This window comes from Meriones unguiculatus, chromosome 20 (assembly GCF_030254825.1).
Source record: "Meriones unguiculatus strain TT.TT164.6M chromosome 20, Bangor_MerUng_6.1, whole genome shotgun sequence".
Taxonomy (NCBI): Eukaryota; Metazoa; Chordata; class Mammalia; order Rodentia; family Muridae; genus Meriones; species Meriones unguiculatus.
This window is the reverse complement of record NC_083367.1, coordinates 73129528-73149070: the sequence shown is the minus strand read 5'-3', so window position 1 is coordinate 73149070 and position 19543 is coordinate 73129528. Positions and strand designations below refer to the sequence as shown.

General features: G+C 37.7%; 1 protein-coding gene across 1 annotated transcript in view; it reads left to right on the top strand.

Moving 5' to 3' along the window:
• Positions 1–19543, top strand: part of Adgb (androglobin) — a 142692-nt gene that overhangs the window by 4273 nt on the left and 118876 nt on the right. The window contains exons 2-3 of the mRNA XM_060373216.1: positions 10697–10859; positions 18693–18785. Coding sequence (XP_060229199.1) covers positions 10697–10859; positions 18693–18785 — 256 coding nt within the window. The remainder of the gene's footprint in view (positions 1–10696; positions 10860–18692; positions 18786–19543) is intronic.

Here is a 19543-nt window from a genome sequence, read left to right as displayed (position 1 = left end):
TCTTTGTGTCACCTGGTGAGTATCAGAACTCAACATATCACTTAGTTTTATCCTCACAGTCCACATCAAAGGAAGAGGGGAGAGGAGCAAAGATGGAGGAACTAAGGAAGGACTATGGATGGGGCTTTGTGATTTCGATAGTTGACCTTTGTGGATCTCGACAACTAAGAACACTTAACAAATTTAAAAGACTAGCTTCATTGATAGAAACATGCTTCAGGAAATCCTAATTCTTCATGATATTTCTAACCATTTAGTAAGCATGTCTCACATTCAAGCCACTGGAAAGACAAGGAATCGTAGGACATGAAAATTTCCATCAAAAAGTTATGATGTAGATTAGCTGGGGATATAATCCATAACAGAAGCCACTAGGAGATCTATAGTAATATTTTAATTTCTCTGGGGAGTTGTTGGACAGCAAAGAAGTCCTGTGTCAGCATGAGGTCAGTTTAGCAAAGTCATGAGACTCCTGGATTGGGGCTGTGTGTGTTAGACAGGAAGTTGCTTCTCACTGGAGTCTTTCACCATTTCTCTCAACAGTTACTCTTTAGACCGCTCCTGTTGGGGAGGCAAATGTTTGGGGCACAAGAGGTCATCTAGACTGCTTGGACAGATAGTCTGCGGGTCTTGATACTAGCTCATGTAGCACCTGGGTAAGTGTAGTGGTATGAGATGGATAGGTAAGGGAGTTAGAACTATAATGTAGTATTTAGAACACATATCTGACAGTTCTGTGGAACTTGTGCTGCACTTCAAACTAAGGTGGAACAGAATGGGCAGCAGTTTGAGCTTGTGGGATGCCTTCTCCTGCCCACACCTTCCGAGTATGAGGGATACAGGGCACTGGTTTGCAGAGCAGATCTGAGAAGTAATTACGGGAAAATCTACAGAAGCTGTTTCCATTCCTCCATGGCAGTGTACACAGTAATGATGTTCAGGCCCTGATAGTGTGGTGCCCAAAAAGGAAAGGGTTAACAAGTGATATGTTTAATACAGTGCCATGTTTTTTTGGTATTTTCCTCAGGAACTGTCGTAGTGTGTAGTAATAAATGCATGTGTAATTAATTTAACTGAGTCAAAGTGGAAACAAGCCTGATAGCTGGGTCATAAAGCCCTCTGAATCAGAAACGGTAAGGACATGAAAGCCAGAGGGCAGAGGCTCATCTCAGGTGACAAGAATCCCTTCCTGTGGGTAACACTTGGCAGAGATTATAGCATTATGTAAGTATCCATTCTCTATTTTAAAATGTGAAGTCTTGCTCAGGCAAATAGCTCTGCTTAATGAAGCTAAGATAGCTTTCAACTGGAATAGGCTCTGGCTTTAGCTCTCCTACAATCTTCACTTTGAAGATTGATGTATTAATTTTCTTCAAATTTGATGTGGTTTAAGAGTTATCTGTAGCAGAGACTTGATTTGTTGTTGAAATCCCCCCCTTTTTTAAAAAAAGTTGGTGTGTGTGTGTGAGTGTGTGTGTGTGTGTGTGTGTGTGTGTCTAGACATGCTTGTGGCATTATGTGCATGTGAAGGCCAGAGCTCAACTTCCACCTTTCTTGTGACAGTCATTGTTTAACACTACCCTGGAAGCTAGTTGGCTCATAAGACTCCAGGGATTCCCTTGTCTCTGCATCCTAATCTGACTGTAATCTCTGGGTTTACAGATGCGTGTTGTAGCTGGCATCATGGGGTAGTAGGGATTCAAACTCAGGTCTTTGTCCATACACAGCAAGCTTTTTATCCACTGAGCCATCTCTCCACCTTAGAGTTATACAATTTTTGACTTGTTTAACTTTACCAGAAAAATAGATCCAAGCCATTCTGTTGAGTAATAGAGCAGTAAAAAGCAAGCAAATGAACAAACAAAAAAACCATTAATGCAAAAGATTTAAAAGTAGATGCTCATAGAATCTGTTCCTCTTGTTACCTAAAATATGATCAAAGGGTTATGGAATCTCCCTGAGGCCAGGCATGTGGCAGTGATATCCTTAAATGACAGCCCAGAGAGGCCATTGTGTGAAGCTGTGAAAGACTGATGTGTCAAGCTGTGAAGGTGAAGCCTGGATTGCCTTAGAGACCCAAGAGGTTAGAGAAGCCAGAGCCTTGAGATACCTGCAGAGGAGAGCTGCTAAAAGGGAGTGGAACCAGCCTAGGAGAAAGAAGTGTGTTGCAGTCAACAAAGCTGAAGAGCACTTTGACATCAGATATGGAGATGCAGAGTTTGGAGTTTGCCCATCTGGTTTTCAATCTTGTTTTGATTTCCTTACTATGCTCCCTTCCCTACATTTTAGAAGAAAAATATATATCCTGTGCCATTATATGTTTGAAGTATGTAATCTGGTTTGTTTATTTATTTGTTTGGTTTTTTTATTTTATAGTTAATAGATTGAATGAATCTCAGAAGAGACTTTGAACTTTGTACTTTTAAATATTGTTGAGATTGTGATAGACTATTAAGACTTTTGAAGCTGGACTAAATGCATTTTGCATGATGTTATGGCTACAAGCCTCTGAGGGCCAGGGAGTAGAATGTGGTGTTTTGAATAGGTATGACCCTCATAGACTCATATGTTTGAATGCTTGGCCCACAGGGAGTGGCACTATTAGGAGGTGTGGCCTTGTTGGAGAAAATGTGTCACTGTGGAGGTGGGGTTTGAGGTCTCCTAGGCTCAAGCTATGCCCAGAGTAGCAGACAAAGATCAAGACGTAGAACTCTAAACTCCTCTACTATCAAATCTATCTGCACACCGCCATGCTTCCTGCCACGATGCTAATGGACTGAACTTCTGAAACTGTAAGCCAGCCCCAATTAAATGTTTTCCTTTATAAGAGGTGCCATGGTCATGATGTCTCTTCACAGCAATAGAACTCTAATTAAGGTACCTGTTGTCTTCCAAACCTGGTACTGGTAAGCTACTTACTAGTACTCACTCTTGATTTCACCTCTCCTTTTTATTTCTGGAGTCTGTCTGCTTTCTGCCTTATTTTTTTTCTTCTACCTTCCATTTAAATAATTATCTAGAGAATTGAGTTGACCCCTCACTTTTCTTCCTGTTGATCATTAATGGTCATCAATTAAATACAACTTCATTAATATCTTCAGGCTTTCTCCTGCAGTTACACTTGTACGAATAGACAAATCTAACTGGATGTGTCCAACTTAAAAGGAAATTTCTCCAGTGTGGGGTCAACTCTTCTCTCCCCAATCTGTGCACTTCTCTTTTTATCCATTTAATGGATGCTATTGCTGTCTTTTTGTCAATCATTGTAGACTCCCCCTGTCTTTTCCACAGAGTATACTGGTTTTCTCCCCGTTCCTTGACTCTACACCTCAGCTCCATTTAATTTCCTTCCCTGTTACACTGTAGTTAAGCCCCCATCAGCCCTCAGTATAATCACTAAGAAAATAACCTAATCCTTTTCCTGTTAATCAAGAAATTTCTTATACAGTCTTTATCATATGTGATACTGTTAGTGAGCTATTTTCCACACTATATTTCAGGTAAAGTATTTCTGATTTAAAAAAATCAGGAAGAATGATGAAAGAGAGAGGGGGGGAAAAGAAAGAAAAAGTGATAAGAGAAAGTAGAGAGGAGAGGAAGAAAGTGGAGAGAAGGCTAGAAGTGGAGAGGGAATAAGGGATGTATCAGCACTGCATGTGACCTCCACTTCCTTCTTTTCTCTGCACCCACTAAACCCTAACACGCCAGTTCACATTTGTGCCTATCTTCCACCTTTGGTCACCCTTTCCACCTTCTTTCTACACTCCTGATAGCATTACTCCACCCAACCCATCCTAAACTTTTTCCATGAGGCCAATAGTGACTTCTTCAGTTGGATGTAATTTTCTCCTCTTTGCTAATGAGGTACTCTGTCCCTTACTTCCGCACACCCTTCTCTTGTTTCTGGGTTCTAGTAATCATATGCCTTTATCCTCACTAATTTGAGACTAGAAACTGAAGTTTGTTAATCTTTCTATTCTCTCAAGAACAATAGACAAATTTTGAACTGTTAAAATTAATCTCTATTTAAATAATTTTAGCAAAACTAAGGAAATTAAAGGCTAACATAATAACTTGTTTGTAACTACCTTTCAATTAGAAAATATGGTTTTGTTTTTGCATCTTGTTTCCTTAGGAATTTAATTTTCGGAAGAGTGTGACCCCCAAACCAAATTAAGTCCATGTGCAGTTCTATTCATATTCAGGTTTCCTTGTGCATATTAGCTGACAAGCTATTATTTTGCGTAAATAAGCTGCCTCCCAGAAGGAACGACGTCATGCCCTAACACTGAACTGCATGCTTTGAAAAAACAATGGCAAACTTCCAGGGCCTTATTTTATTGAAACTTTAATATCCCTACAGTGACCAGGTTCCCTAAAATAATTTTAAGTTTTTTTTTGTTGTTCTTGTATATTTCATATTGTGTTGGTCTTTTTAATTGACTTAGGATCTACTTTTAACTCATTTATTGATTTTAATTAATTAGAGATAATGTCTTATTATGATGTCCCATGCTGTCCTCAAAATTTGGGTCTCCCTGTTTTTGTTTCCTCAGTGCTGAGATACCAGGTATGCTGCACCATGATGTGTGTGTGTGTGTGTGTGTGGGGTGGCTGAAGAGAAAAGAGAAACAGGGGGTGTGAATATAATCAGAGCAGATCACAGCATTTATGGCAGCGAAAGCCCTGACTCTGCATAATGATACTTGCTAAGTAACTAAAAAATCATTGCATTGTCTTTGCAAAGTATGAATTAATAGTGCTTTAGTGGCTCCTAAAGCTATATTAATAATAGTCACATGAAAATATTTTAAATTATGGACTGATAAAATCATATGTAAAGACAATTTTGACCTGTCTCAATTCCAAATCAGGCAAAGTATTTAATTTACTCTGTACTCACTACAGAGCAGCCAGTGTTCAGTATTACACAGACGTATGTGAGACATGATTTAACTTAACCAGTCTGCAATTACATGTTTTTCTAAAATGTTTTCTTCCCAGACATATCTGTTATTCTGCCTCAATTAAAATAATTTTGTATTCCCAGTTTCTTATCTTCCTATAGTACAGTTTCTAATTAATTGTTCACTAACACTAGATCTATCTTTTCTGTTCTCTCTGTTTCATGTCTAATTTCTTAGCGTATCCTTAATTTCATTTCACATAGGACTTATTTCAAGTACTTTTCACTTGGTCTATAGTTATTTAGCATTATTTCTACAGAAAAACACAAGAATGATTGTTTCCCCCAGAATTTCTTTTATCATCCACTCTAATTTTCCGTTTTTGTTTTTTGTTTGTTTGTTTTTTGAGACAGGGTTTCTTTGTGTAGTCTTGGCTGTCCTGGACTTGATTTGTAGAGCAGGCTGACCTCAAACTTACAGAGATCATCAGCCTTCTCCTGCCTCCCCATTGCTGGGATTAAAGGCGTGAGCTGCCACACCCAGCTTCTAATTTTTAAAAATAATTTAATCATATCTTTTGAAAGCACAAAACTACTATTATTATTGTATGTTTGTAGGACATATTTTAAAATTTTTACTAACATGTTATATTATTTACTTAGCGTTGTTGCTTAAGGTCCACCGTTGTGTTATGTTCATATCTTGGTGTCCTGAGGTAAGTCCTTCAGGATTCTTGTCTGCCTTGTGAAGAATTTGTTATGGTAAAGCCAATGTTAAAATGTTTGTATCTCATTTAAGAGGAGCATTTTTATCTTTTGAATAAGAATTTGATTAGACACTTTAGCCCTGGTGGCAATAGGTTTATTTCAATTCTGAAGCTCTCACTTTATTACTTCTAATACCTACTATTACTGTGAATTTGAGATAGTTCTTTACTTTAGGTAATTTGAACTTCTGTTATGGGAATAAGTATATATTATTTGTATGTAATATATATGAATGATTGCCTTGCATTTTTGATTTGATATACTTACACCTCCCTACCTACTATTCATTTTTTAAAAAATGGTTAAGCTTGAATCTTAAAACACATCTTTGTCAGTTCTACATACTTTGCATAGTCATCTCTTTGACATTTTAATCTTTTTATCCCCATTCCCATACTCTAACCAGTTCATCATTCTGGAAATCCTAGTATGTCTGTGTCACATTTTTAAGTCTATTCACTTGTCTACTTCACATTTTCTGTTTCTTTCTTTCTATGTAAATACCAGGTTTTAAACATCTACCTCTAACAGCCCCACCCCTCCCACACATGCTGCTGCAGCAGCAGCAGCAGCAGCAGCAGCAGCAGCAGACTATTCTTTATGCTATTTTATAATAATTACTTTAGCTTCTTAACTTTTTACTACTATTTTTTAAGATGTCTTTGTTCATATCTGAATTTTTGTTTAATGCCTTCCCAGTCTTACCCCTGAGTAGATACTGCTCCCTCATCTTTTTTGAGAATTCTAATTGCACTCATTTTAAAGGCTTTTGCATTTATCACTTTTTCTTTGGGTTTGATTCTTTTATTTTGAAACGACTGCTCTTAGCTTTCCGTTTCTGCCTTTTGCTGTGTAGGTTTTGTTCATCTTTTGTAGATATAATGAGGTCTGGCACCTTATTCCTGCTATAGAGTTGCTATTGTTTTCTGGGAAGATCAGGCCCCTAGCCACTGCTGAAGTGAGTTGAACCACACTCCTGAGAGGACACAGTAGTTGTCAATGTGCTGAAATAATAACTAACAAACAGTTGGCAAATAGCTGCTTTTGGGAGCTACCTGAAGAATGTTCCTCTACTCTTGAGCCCTAGTTTCTCTCCAGAAACTCAAGACCTAGCTACAACTGAGCTACAACATAGACAGTGGACCAGCACTCAGATCTAACATAAGAACATTTACCATGTTTTAAAGATTTACTACAAATCCACCTCCTCTCAAATTCTCATGTTAGAGGTTTGAGTTCTCTACCATATGGGAAATCCTATCCCTGATATCATACTCACAGTGGAAGTCTGTCTCTATTAAAGCTGTCCAGCCTGTCATACCACAAACTACTGGGGTGCAATACCAGACTTAATTCAAAGCTAAAAGCTTACAAATGGCTCTGACCACTTGTTCCTTCTTGACAACTGCTTCTCACTTCCTGCCATTTATGGGGTAGCTAGATTTTCAGGTCTTCAAGCTCCACATACCACTGTTAGAATCCATTCCTAGTGAATAGCTATACACTGCCCGTTTCATCCCACAATTTACCACAGTATGTTCTCTTTGTAGTCGGTGTACCCATCATTATGTCACTGAGCAGTGCATATTTACATATTTGTGCTTGCTGCTTGCTCTCTTTTCCCCAGGCATACCTTTCATGGTTTAGTATTTCTCCTGTAGGATCCAGCATTTTGCTCATTTATCTGAAATGTTTCCTCCCTCCAAACACTGTTGGGCTTTTGTTGTTGTTGTTCTGTTTGTTTTTTTTTTGTTGTTGTTTGTTTGGGGTTTCTTTATATTCCATTCTAACATTTGAAATATCCAGATTTTATATCATAAATCTTCTCCAATAACTTGTAATGAGTTTTTAAAAAGATGTTTCCATTAAATGTATGTATATTTGAGTTCTTGATACAGCTTGTACTTTTATTGATATGATGTCATGTACTAGTACTTGAGTATATTGCTAGATAAATTAACTGTGAATAGCTCTTAGTTTTGATATTGCTGGTTTGAATTTTTCAAAACTTGGCAACATGTATTTTCTATTGTTACAAGTTCCCAAATCTTCCTTTATTGCACAGCTGCTAAGAGTATGCGCTGCTATTGCAGAGGACCAGGGTTCTGTTCTTAAGTAGATACATGGTAGCTCATAACCAACTAAAACTCTATAGGAGATCCAATGCCCTCTTCTGAGTTCCATAGGCACCAGGCATGTGCCACACATACATTCATTCTGCCAAAACACTCATACACATAAAATTTTTAAAAATATAAAACACATTTAAAATAACCTTGTTCTTAGAATTGAAGACCAGGCACAATGTCCTTTGAAGACTTAAAAGGATCTCATCTATGCTAGAGCAGTTGCTAGATTCTGCAAGCATACTTCAAAGTCACACACACTATACTGAGAATGTAATAAGCAGCATTCTACAAGAGTATTTAAAGTCCATAGTATATTTGACTTTGGGCTGCACTTGAACATTATTTGTCATGTTTGTCTAACACTATAAGTGATCCCACAGACTGGTTTGACACCATTAACTGGAATCTTTTAAAGTAATATTCAATGTAATTGAAAGGCAGCCAATTAGTTATAAAGCTTAAGAGCTTGAAGAAGAAGAAGTGTTGAAGTGTGACAGACTGGAGAGGGGAACAAAGATGAGTCAGGAGCCCTTACTTCTTAAAAAATGAAATCTTCCTCTGAAAAATAGTTTTAAAGACTATCAACCTTCTAGAACTGGGTGTGGTGGCTCATACTTTTAATCCCAGTGCCTGAGAATTCAGAGGCAGGCAGGATCTCTCTCTGTGAGTTCTAGGTCAGCCTCTTCTGCCTATATAGGGAGTCCCAAGGACAATCATGATTACATAGAGAAACCCTGTCCCCCGAACAAACAAAAACTGTTATTTTTTTAATGAGTAACCTTAGCTCCGTTTTTTTTTTTGTTTTGTTTTGTTTTGTTTTTGTTAATACAAAGTCAGCTTTTCTTTTAACCTGTAGACTGCAGCAACACCCACAATTTAAGGTTTTAAAGACTTATCCTTTGCCTAAGTTTCTCTTTTAATAGTATGGAATTTTATATTTTTCTTGAAAACTTATTCTTTGCCTCTTATCCTCTTATATAGTCTGACATTCTATTTAGGAATACTCTTTAAAGTTGTATATTTTATCAGACTTTATTTCCCATCCAGGCAGCAGACTAAGATTTAAAACAAAAACAAAACTAGAAAGCCTATATGGCTCAGCGGTCAAGAGCACTGGCTGTTCTTCCAGAGGACTTGAGTTCAATTCCCAGCAACCACATTGTGGCTTTAAACCATCTGTAATGGAATCTGATTCCCTCTTCTGCTGTGCATGAAAACAGTGTTCATATACATAAAATAAATCTTCAAAAAATGTGAAACTCAGGGCCTCAAAATGAGGAAGAATTGAAGATGACAGCATATCTGAAGCTGGGCAGTGTCACGGAATCTTTTGCTTTAATGCATGTGGGGAAAGGTCCTGAGCACAAATGAGGAAAGGAGCATGAGCTCCAACCTCTGCTGGCGGTCATAAAGGCGCCTGCTCTAGGAGACACTGCCAGAGAGCGCTGGGACACGACACAACAAAAAACGAAAGCTTTTCAACCAAAAGTGTGAACTGTCATAGCTGCAGACAGGGAGGGGTGCAGAAACTGCTCCTAACCCTTGAGCATTGTAAATAGGAACTTCTGCATGAAGTTTGGGTCACACACTGGGTCACTGTTGCTGTGGGAGAGGAATGAGTCACCACCCAGACAGAACGTGGATGTCCCCAGAACATAGTATTTGCTAACCATTTTCTCTACCTCCCCAACAAAGCAAGGACCCAGCTTGAATCTAGACTATTACTGCTTTTCAGAGGGTTTAAGTGAAAGTACAGCTTTGCAACCTTTTGTTAAAATGTCCTTTGCAGAGACCAATTCAGGTTCTCAGTTCTCCTGAGGAGGGTTAGCTTTAGCACAAACACCATCAGCCTTTGGGAAGGAATATCAAGACGGTAGTCCTCACAGAAAGTACTTACAGAGGGACCTGGAGTGGCCAAGTCACTAACATGTGAGGCCTAGAGCACCCCAAGGAATATCAGGGGTAATACTGTGGGGCAGAGCCTAGGAAAGACCCTGCTAGCAAGAGAGTCCATTTTGAGCCTCTTTGGCTGCTTGTGAGGTCCTGTCTCCCAATTGCCTCCACTATGGAGTCATTCTCCTTCCCTGGGGCTTCGTGAAGACAGTGAGGGTCCTAGAAATGAAAAAGATCTTGGCAGTTGGGGGAGGGGAAGGGGTTGGGAAGATTTATAACAACAATGAATCCTACCATAGTCTTGTTTATAAAAACAAAAAGCTTTAAAATCAAAATCCAAAAATTTGAAACTTCAAATTATGGATGCTTAGTTAAGTGAAGATGGATATTATGTGACCATTAAAATAATAGATAAGCACTTATGGACACAGGACATACATAAGAATAGATTGAAAATACAATAGTGGTTCCATTTTTTTAATCAAAAAAATCACAATTTTCACATTGATCTGATGGTGATAAAATGTGGTGCTTAAGGAAAGTGCTTTTTATTTAATAGTTTTTTAAATCAAAATAGTGATGCTACTTTTGATCTTAGTCAAAAGGCTGAGAAGCGGTGTCACAATAGTGATGACTTAGTACTTTTTCATACAGGAAAATGAAAATCATAGTTGTGAGAATAGTTCAACATCTATTACTCTTGTAAGAAATTTTTCTGAGCATGAATTATATTTAAATTATAATATGTTCATATGAAACTAGGTAGTACTAGTCACACCAAATTTTTAGTATCCTATATTAGTCAGTAGGGATAAATATTTAAAATTTGCTTGTGAACTAACCTCTTTTGAGTCCTCTCTGTCCCTAACCCTGTCCATGGAGTCTGACTGACAAGTGTACCCAATACATTCTACTGTCAAGTTTGTTCAGTTTATGCTATGCTATTAGTTCACAATCCCAGAAATTTTAATTAAGACTCTTCAAACCCCCTTCACTCAAGGATCTACCCTTTTAGCAGCAGTGTGGCCCCTGGTTCTGTCGAACAGAAGAAGGGAAAGTTCCCCATCTGGCCTGAGTGGAGCGAGGCAGACATAAATGCCGAAAAGTGGGACGCAGGCAAAGGTGGGAAGGAGAAAGACAAGACCGGCAAGAGCCCCATCTTAGTAAGTAGGCATGGCGGAGGCTGCGGATGGGTGTGGTATGTTTTGCAGTCCTGGAGATGCAGGCCAGGATCTCGCACAATAGACAAGTTGCCCCCCTCCCCGACTTACACCCCCAGCTTGTTAATAATGAGATACACTTGTTAACGACTTTGAAGTCCACCCTCCCTCCAATTTCCATTCCAAAAGGAGAGCTTTTCTTTTCCTCCTGATCACCTTCTTCCCTATACCACCTCTTCATCCACCCCATCCCCCCCCCAAAAAAAAGCTTTGTTATCCTGGGAATATGGCTGATAAGAAATATGACAGTATCTTCGTGAAATCCAAGGAAAAAATGAGAAATAAGTGAACTGGTTTGGCAAATGGTTTGGACAACAGGGACCCAGTATTTGACTCTAGCAAAAGTCAAAGTATCCGTTTTGGCATCTGATGTTCAGCCTTTTACTGGCCTGAGATGCTACAAAACGAAACAGACTATTCTTCCATTCTCTGTTTTCCTCCTATCTTCCAAATAGACTTTTGTCTTAATAATGCAAATACATTCTAGAATCTGATAGGTAAGATATTTTTCACTATCATTGGATAAAGGTACTCTGAACTCCTAAAAGGCTTTTTTATTTTTACTTTTTGCTTCCTTCCTTAAAGTTTCCCCACAATTTTGATTGATTCATCAGGTTACTTCACAGCTTCATTGCTTAACTGTGGGGTTGCCCAAACCAGCCTACTGCTGTAAAATCTGAAAGATACATACACCAACAGAGACACATATCCATACAAAAGCAAACACCAGATACCCACAAGTTTTAAATTCCTGCTAAGCATTATAATATCCCATCCTCATTTGAACTCAAAGAGTTCACAGACCCTTTGATTCAAAGGTCCTGTCATTTTAGGCAGGGTGCTGAGATTAACACATTGCTAATTTGGACATTAAAGCGCTAACAAAGTTAGTAATGAATTACTGTTATTAAATATCTTTTGAGGCTCTGTGTTGTGTTAACAGAATTTAAATGTTACTATTTATCATTTTATAATGTTGTACACAAAGACAGCATAGGTCAATCTAACCATTCTGATCATCATGCATGCATTTCAAAATATTTGTGATACGAATATTTTGAAGTGAACGTCACCAATGGTCCACAATCATATTTTATTCAACAATCAGGTTCTGCAAGGACTCATGCAATCTTTTTTTTATTCTTTTAGATTTTTTTCTTTTAGTGAAAATCAACCCTTTTCCCTCACATAATGTGCCCTGCTGATGGCTTCCTTTCACTGTACTCATCACAGTTCTCCCGTCTGGAACCATTCAGGCTCTGTTCCACACTAGAAAACACGCATGCTTTTAAGGGGTAATATTAAAATACAATAAAATATAATTCAATAAGATGAAACAAAAACCAGCAGCTGGATGTGTGCCTCAGGCCTGCAATCCCAGCCTTGGAGAGGCAAAGCCAGGCATATTTCTGTGAGTTCAAGGCCAGCCTGGTCTACAAGGCTACACAGAGAAACCCTGTTTTGAAAAACCAAAAACTAAACCAAACCAACCAAACAAACAAACAAAAAGCAAAAAACCTGAACAAACAATAACAGAAAACTCTAGCACACCAGAATTAGACAAAACAAACAGAAGGAAAAGAGCCCAATAGAAGGCACAAGAAACAGACCCACTTGTTTGCATATCCAGTAATCCCATAAAGCTATAATACATATGCAGAGGTCCTGTATAGTTAAAACAAGAGAAGAACAAATATATATTCATATACATATACATATATATATGTAAAGTAATAAAGTTAAAAAAAAAAAGAACAAGAGAAAAAGCCCTCACAGGGCATTTTAAGACAAGCAAACTCCAAAGGGGTCTTGTGTTCATTTTCTGTTGGCCATCTACTGCTGAACATGCAGCAGCTTATCCTTAGGAGTAGTTTATTTCCCCAGTGAGACTCCTCTGGAGGAATCTAGATTTTCATTTGCAAGTGGTTTTCAATTGGAGATTGCTTCTGAGTTAGGGATCCATGTGTGTTCACTTCTTCAGCTCTAAGACACCCATGGTGCAGACCCAGGCAGGCCCTGTGCATGTTGCCTCAGTCTCTATGAGTTCATGTGAGCTTTGGTCATGTTGATTTAGAAGACCTTGTTTTCTTGCTGTCTTCCATCCCTCCTCATTTGAATTCCATTGATGAATGTTTTATGCCAATACCATGCTGTTTTTATTACAATAACTTTTGAGTATAGCTTGAAATTCTTTTATTATTCAGAATTGTTTTAGCTATCTTTGTGTTTTGTTTTGTTTTGCTTGTTTGTTTGTATGTGTTTGTTTCCTTATGAGGCTGAAAATGGTCCTTTCAAGATCTGTGAAGAATCATGTTGGGATTTTGGTGAGGATTGCATTAAATCTGTAGATTGCTGTTGGTAGAATGTCCATTCTTACTATGTTAGTCCACAGACACATGAGCATGGGATATCTTTTCACCTTTTGATAGCTTCTTCAATGTCTGTGTTCAATGTCTTAAAGCTTTTTCTCATGTAAGTCTTTCATTTGCTTGGATAAAGTTACCCTAAGATATTTTCTATTATTTGAGGCTATTGAGAACGGTGTTGCTGCCCTGATTTCTTTCTCAGTCCATTTGTCATTTGTATAAGGGAGGGCTACTGATTTTTGTGAGTTAATTTTGTACCAAGCTACTTTGCTGAAGGTATTTGTCAGCTGTAGAAGTTTCCCAGAGGGATTTTTAGGGACACTCATATACTATCATAGTATCTGCAAATAAAGATACTCTGACTTCTTTTCCAATTTGTATACTGTCGATGTCTTTCATTCTCTTTTCACTCTAGGTAAGACTTCAAGTACTATATTGAATAGGTACAGAGAGTGTCTTGTTCCTGAATATAGTGGAATTCTTTGAGTTTCTCTCCATATAAGTTGATATTGGCTGTGTGCTTGTTGTAATCTGCCTTGATGATGTTGAGGTATGTTTTTAGTATCCCTAAATTTTCTAGGACATTTTTAAATTTTATTTTATTTTATTAATTACACTTTATTCACTTTGTATCCCCCCATAAGCCCCTCCCTCCTCCCCTCCCAGTCTCACCCTCCCTCCCCCTTCTTCACGAATGCCCCTCCCCAAGTCCACTGATAAAGGAGGTCCTCCTCTCCTTCCTTCTGATCTTAGTCTATCAGATAACATCAGGAGTGGCTGCATTGTCATCTTCTGTGGCCTGGCAAGGCTGTTCCCCCCTCAGAGGGAGGTGATCAAAGAGCAGGCCAATCAGATGTTGTCAGAGGCAGTCCCTCTTCCCATTACTATGTAACCCACTTGGATACTAAACTGCCATGGGCTACATCTGTGCAGGGGTTCTAGGTTATCTCCATGCCTGGTGCTTGGTTGGAGTATGAGTCTCTGGGAAGACCCCTGTGTTCAAATTTTCTGGTTCTATTGCTCTCCTTGTGGAGTTCCTGTCCTCTCCAGATCTTACTATTTCCCACTTCTTACATAAGATTCCATGCACTCTGCCCAACAGTTGGCCGTAAGTCTCAGCGTCTGCTTTGATAGTCTGCAGGGCAGAGGCTTTCAGAGGCCCTCTGTGGCAAGTTTCTAGGTTGTTTCCTGTTTTCTTCTTCTTCTGATGAGCGTTTTAGTCAAGGTCCTCTCTCTTAATTAGTTTCTTTAGATGTATAGATTTTAGTAGGTTTATCCTATGTTATATGTCTATATGAGTGAGTATATACCGTGTGTGTCGTTCTGCTTCTGGGACAGCTCACTTAGGATGATCCTTTCCAGGTCCCGCAGCATAGCTGGTTGTGGTGGTGTACACCGGTAGGATTTGCTGAAGGAGGCAGAGGCAGGAGGATCACGAGTTTGAGTCCAGCCTAGGACATTTTATCATGAAGGAGCGTTGAATTTTGTCAAACACCTTTTCTGCCTTTAATGATATGATTATGTGGCTTTTGTCTTTGTTTGTTTATATGCTGGATCATATTTGCAGGTTTATGTATGTTGAACTATCCCTGCCTCTCTGAAATGAGGCTTACTAGATCATGGTGGATGATCTTTTTTATGTGTTCTTGGATTTATTTTGTAAGTACCTTATTGGGAATCATTTTGTCTATGTGCATAAGGTAAATTGGTCTGTAGTTCTTTTTTGATGTTGGGTATTTATATGATTTGGGTTTCAGGGTGATTGTGGCCTCATCAAATGATGGTAAGGTATGTTTCTATTTTATGGAATAATTTGAGGAGTATTAGCATTATTTCTATTTTGAAAGTCTAGTAGAATTTTATGTTAAAACTATATGGCCTTGGAATTTTATTGGTTGGGAGACACTTAATGTCTACTTCTATTTTACTAGGGGTTATAGGCCTACTTAAATTGCTTATCTGATCTTGATTTAACTTTGTACATGGTATGTATTGAGAAAATTATACACTTCTTTTAGATTTTCCAGTTTGATGTAGTACAAAGTTTTTAAAGTCTATCCTGATGATTCTCTCTGAATTTCCTCAGTGTCTGTTGTTATGTTCCTCTGTTCCTTTCTTATGTTGTTAATTTAAATAGTGTCTCTTTGCCTTTCATTAATTTGGATAAGGGTCTGTCAATCTTACTGATTTTCTCAAAGAACCAACTCTTTTGTTTCAGTGAATCTTTGTATGGGCATTTGGTTTTGTGGTTGTTTTTCTTTTATTGATTTTACCTCTGAATTTGATTATTTATTGCTGTTAACTTTTTGGGGACTAATTTCTTCATTTTGTTCAAGAGCTTTACGTGCGGCATTAAAGTGCTAGTATGAGATCTCTCCAACTTTTTTGTGTAGACACTTAGTACTATGAACTTGCCTCTTTGAGCCACCTTTATTATCTCTCTTAAGTCTGGGTACATTGTGTATTGGTTTTCATTCAATTCTAGGTCTTTAATTTCCTTCTTAATTTCTGCCTTGCTCCATTTTTCTTTTTCATTCAGTAGTGAGTTGTTGAGTTTCTGTGAGTTTATAGGTTATCTATCTATCTATCTATCTATGTATCTATCTATCTATCTACTTATTTATTTCTCTTGTCCCCAGTTAATTAGCACCGATTGTCCCAATAAAGCAGAGATATCAATTCAATACTGCTGGTCTCTTGGTAATCACAGTTGATTCTTCAGCCCCTGTTGATTAGAACTGAAGACTGGTTTTGTTTGTTTGTTTGTTTGATTGGTTTCGTTTGGTTTTTCTGAGGCAGAGTTTGTCCTTTCCTTTAGTTACTACCTATCTACCTATCTTATCTTATCTTATCTATCTATCTATCTATCTATCTATCTATCTATCTATCTATCTATCATCTTAATGTGCATTGATGTTTTGCCTTCATGGGTGTCAGATCCCCTGAAACTGGAGTTACAGACAGTTTTGAGCTGCCATGTGGGTGCTGGGAATTAAACACGGGTTCTTTGAAAAAGCAGCCAGTGCTCTTAACAGTTAGGCTATCTCTTTATCTCTTTAGACCCAGACTTCTTTTTTTCCTTTTCTGCTGTTATTCACACCCAGATTTAATCTGTGGTGGTCAGACAGGATGCAGAGTGTTATTTCAATTTTCTTGTATCTGTTGAGACTTGCCTTGTGTTCACGCTTATAGTCAGTTTTGGAGAAGTTTCATGAGCTGATGAGAAGAAGCTATATTCTTTTGTGTTTGGGTAAAATATTTTGTAAATATCTGTTAGGTCTATTTAGTTTATAATGTTAGTTAGCTCCAGCATTTCCCTGTTCAGTTTTTGTCTGGATGACCTGTTTATTAGTGAGAGTTGTATATAGAAGGCTCCGACTTTCAGTGTGTGAGGGTCAATATGCGATTTAAGCAGTAGTAGTGTTTTTTTTTTTTTTTTTTTTTTATGAACTTGGGTACCCTTGTGTTTAGCACATAAATGTTAAGAATTTTGATGTCCTCTTGGTGGATTTTTCTTTGATGAATTTGTGTTGTCCTTCTCTATCTCTTTTGAATAGTTTTGGTTTGAAGTATAACTATATTAAAATGACTATACCAGCTTGCTCCTTAGGTCCATTTGTTTGGAATATCTTTTCTATCCTTTTATCCTTTATGTTAAGGTATGTTTCTTGGAGGCAGCAGAAGGATGGATCCTTTTTAACAACCATACTGTTAGTCTGTTCTTTATTGAGAAATTAAGACCATTAACGTTGAGGGATATCAGTGAGTAGTGTTATTTTGCTGTTGTGGTATTTGTGTGTGTATGTGTCCTCTTTTTTTGATATGCTGGTCTGGATTATTGTTACTTTTGTTTTCTTGAATGAACGCTAACCTCTTTAAGTTAGAGTTTTCCTTCTAGCACCTTCTGTAGGACTAGATTTGTAGATAAATATTGCTTAAATTACGTTTTATCATGGGCTGTCTTATTTTTCCATCTTTTGCGCTGAAAATTTTGCTAAGTGTATTAGTCTAGGCTGGCATCTGTGGTTTTTTTAGAGTCAGTACAACATCTATCCAGGCCCTTCTGGCTTTTAGATTATCAACTGAGAAATCAGGTATAATTCTAATAGGTCTTTTTTTATAAGTTACTTGGTCTTTTTTTCTTGTAGCTTTTAATATTCTTTCTTTGTTCTGTACATTTATTTAGTGTTTTGGTTATTACGTTTAGAGGAGACTGTCTTTTCTGGTCCAGTTTATTTGGCTTTCTGTATGTTTCTTGTTTCTTTTAGGAATCTCCTTTTTAGGCTAGGGAACTTATCTTTTATAATTTTGTTGAAAATATTTTCTCTACTTCAATCTGGGTTTTTTCCCTCCTCCTCCTCCTCCTCCTCCTCCTCCTCCTCCTCCTTCTTCTTCTTATCATGATTTCATTTCTTATAATGTCTTCAATGCCTGAGATTCTGTCTTTCATCTCTTGTATTCTTTGAAGTTCCTGTTTGAGTTTCTAATTTTTTTTTTCAGATTTTCTTACTTTGGGTTTTGTTTATTAATTCTGTGTCTACTTTTGGGTCTTACACTGTTTTTATTCATTTCCGTTTACTATGTGTATGTGTGTTCATAGATTTCTTTAAGGGATATATTCATTTCTTCTTTAAGGATCTTTATTATAGTCATAAAGTCTACTTTAAGGTCTTTGTCTGATGCTTCAGCTATGTTGAAATACTCGGACCCTAGTGTTGCAGAGTTGCTGGGCCTTAGCAGAGACATATTGTCTTGGTTGTTATTGATTGCATTTTTATGTTGGTGTCTAGGCATGTGGGTTTGAAAATACTGTAATTCTAAGTGCAGATATTTGTTTTGTTTCTTTGTTGGGTAAGCATTTTGTTCCTTAGCTTCTGTTGCCCTTTCTGGTTGTTAGAAGAATATGGTGGGTGGATGTTTCTTGGTAAGAAATTCTTCTGAGTTCCTGATAGGTATGGCCACTGGAGATAAAATGTGTTTCTATGTATTGGGAACTGACTCTCAGAAAAGAGGATGGGCTATGAGAAGGGACTGAGAGATCCAGAGGAGGGAGGGAAGCAGTGTGTTTCACTAGAATATGCTTAGTCCCCTAGGAATGGGGGTAGAGGGTGAGCAGAGGCCAAAGCAAGTGGTCTGCTGCATAGCTGGGGATGAGACTTGTGGTTGGACTTGGAGAAATGCAGTTAGCTTAGTTTCTTCCCTGCCAGTCTGAGTTTCAGTATCCAAGTATTCACAAGGCATTTCTGAACACACACACACACACACACACACACACACTACTCCACAAATTCTATATTGATCTAACATTTGTTCTAGTTGGGTTTTTTTGTTGTTGTTGTTGTTAAGATTGGATTTTTATTGTAATAAAGCCGTATAAAAAGTTTGATTTATTTATTTTGTTTTTATCTAGCACTTTTTTGAAGACCCTGAAGGAAAGATTGAATTACCCCCATCATTGAAAGTCTTTTCTTGGAAACGTCCACAAGATTTTATATTTAGCCGAGTAAGGATTATTTTCATTATTGAATGAAATACTTATTACCTACAAGGATGGAATATCTTATTGAACAAAGTTTGCAGTCCTCAAATAATTTACATATTTTTCCTGTGACTTGATTTTTGTTTGTTGTTTGGTCTGTAATTGAGAAGTTAATATTTATCAGTGTACTTTAATAATTCCTTTACTGGGAGGGGGACTATGGAGATGGTTGTGTTAATCAGGTACTTTCTGTGCAAGTATGAGGGAATGAGTTCAATCCCCAGAACCCATTTAAAAAGCCAAATGTGACAACATATACTTTTAAACTCAGCACTGGAAAGGGATACACAGGCTGATCATGAGCTCACTAGCTAAACAGCCTAGCAGAGTTAGTGAAATTGGTGTGAAAATAAAAACCCTGACTCAGAAACCAGAATGAAAAAGAATTAAAAACCAGACTGAGGAAGACATGCAAGGTAGCCCTTTGGCCTCCACATGTACCACCTGTGTGTCATAGCACACATATGTGGAGGCATACACACAGAGGTATAATAATAACAATTTTTTGTATAGATGTCAAGGAGATTATTGTATTTTTGTCTACAGATTTTTCTACTTCTATCCAAAATGCTAAATTATAACTAAAATGTTGCACAAAGTTATTCATTATTTCTGACTGGCAGATTCTGCATCTCAGCATGAAATCACAGGGTGTGAAGGTCTGTTTCCTCCAGTGCTTATTATAATTAATTTTCCAGTCCAAAAGATTTGCACATGGGTTC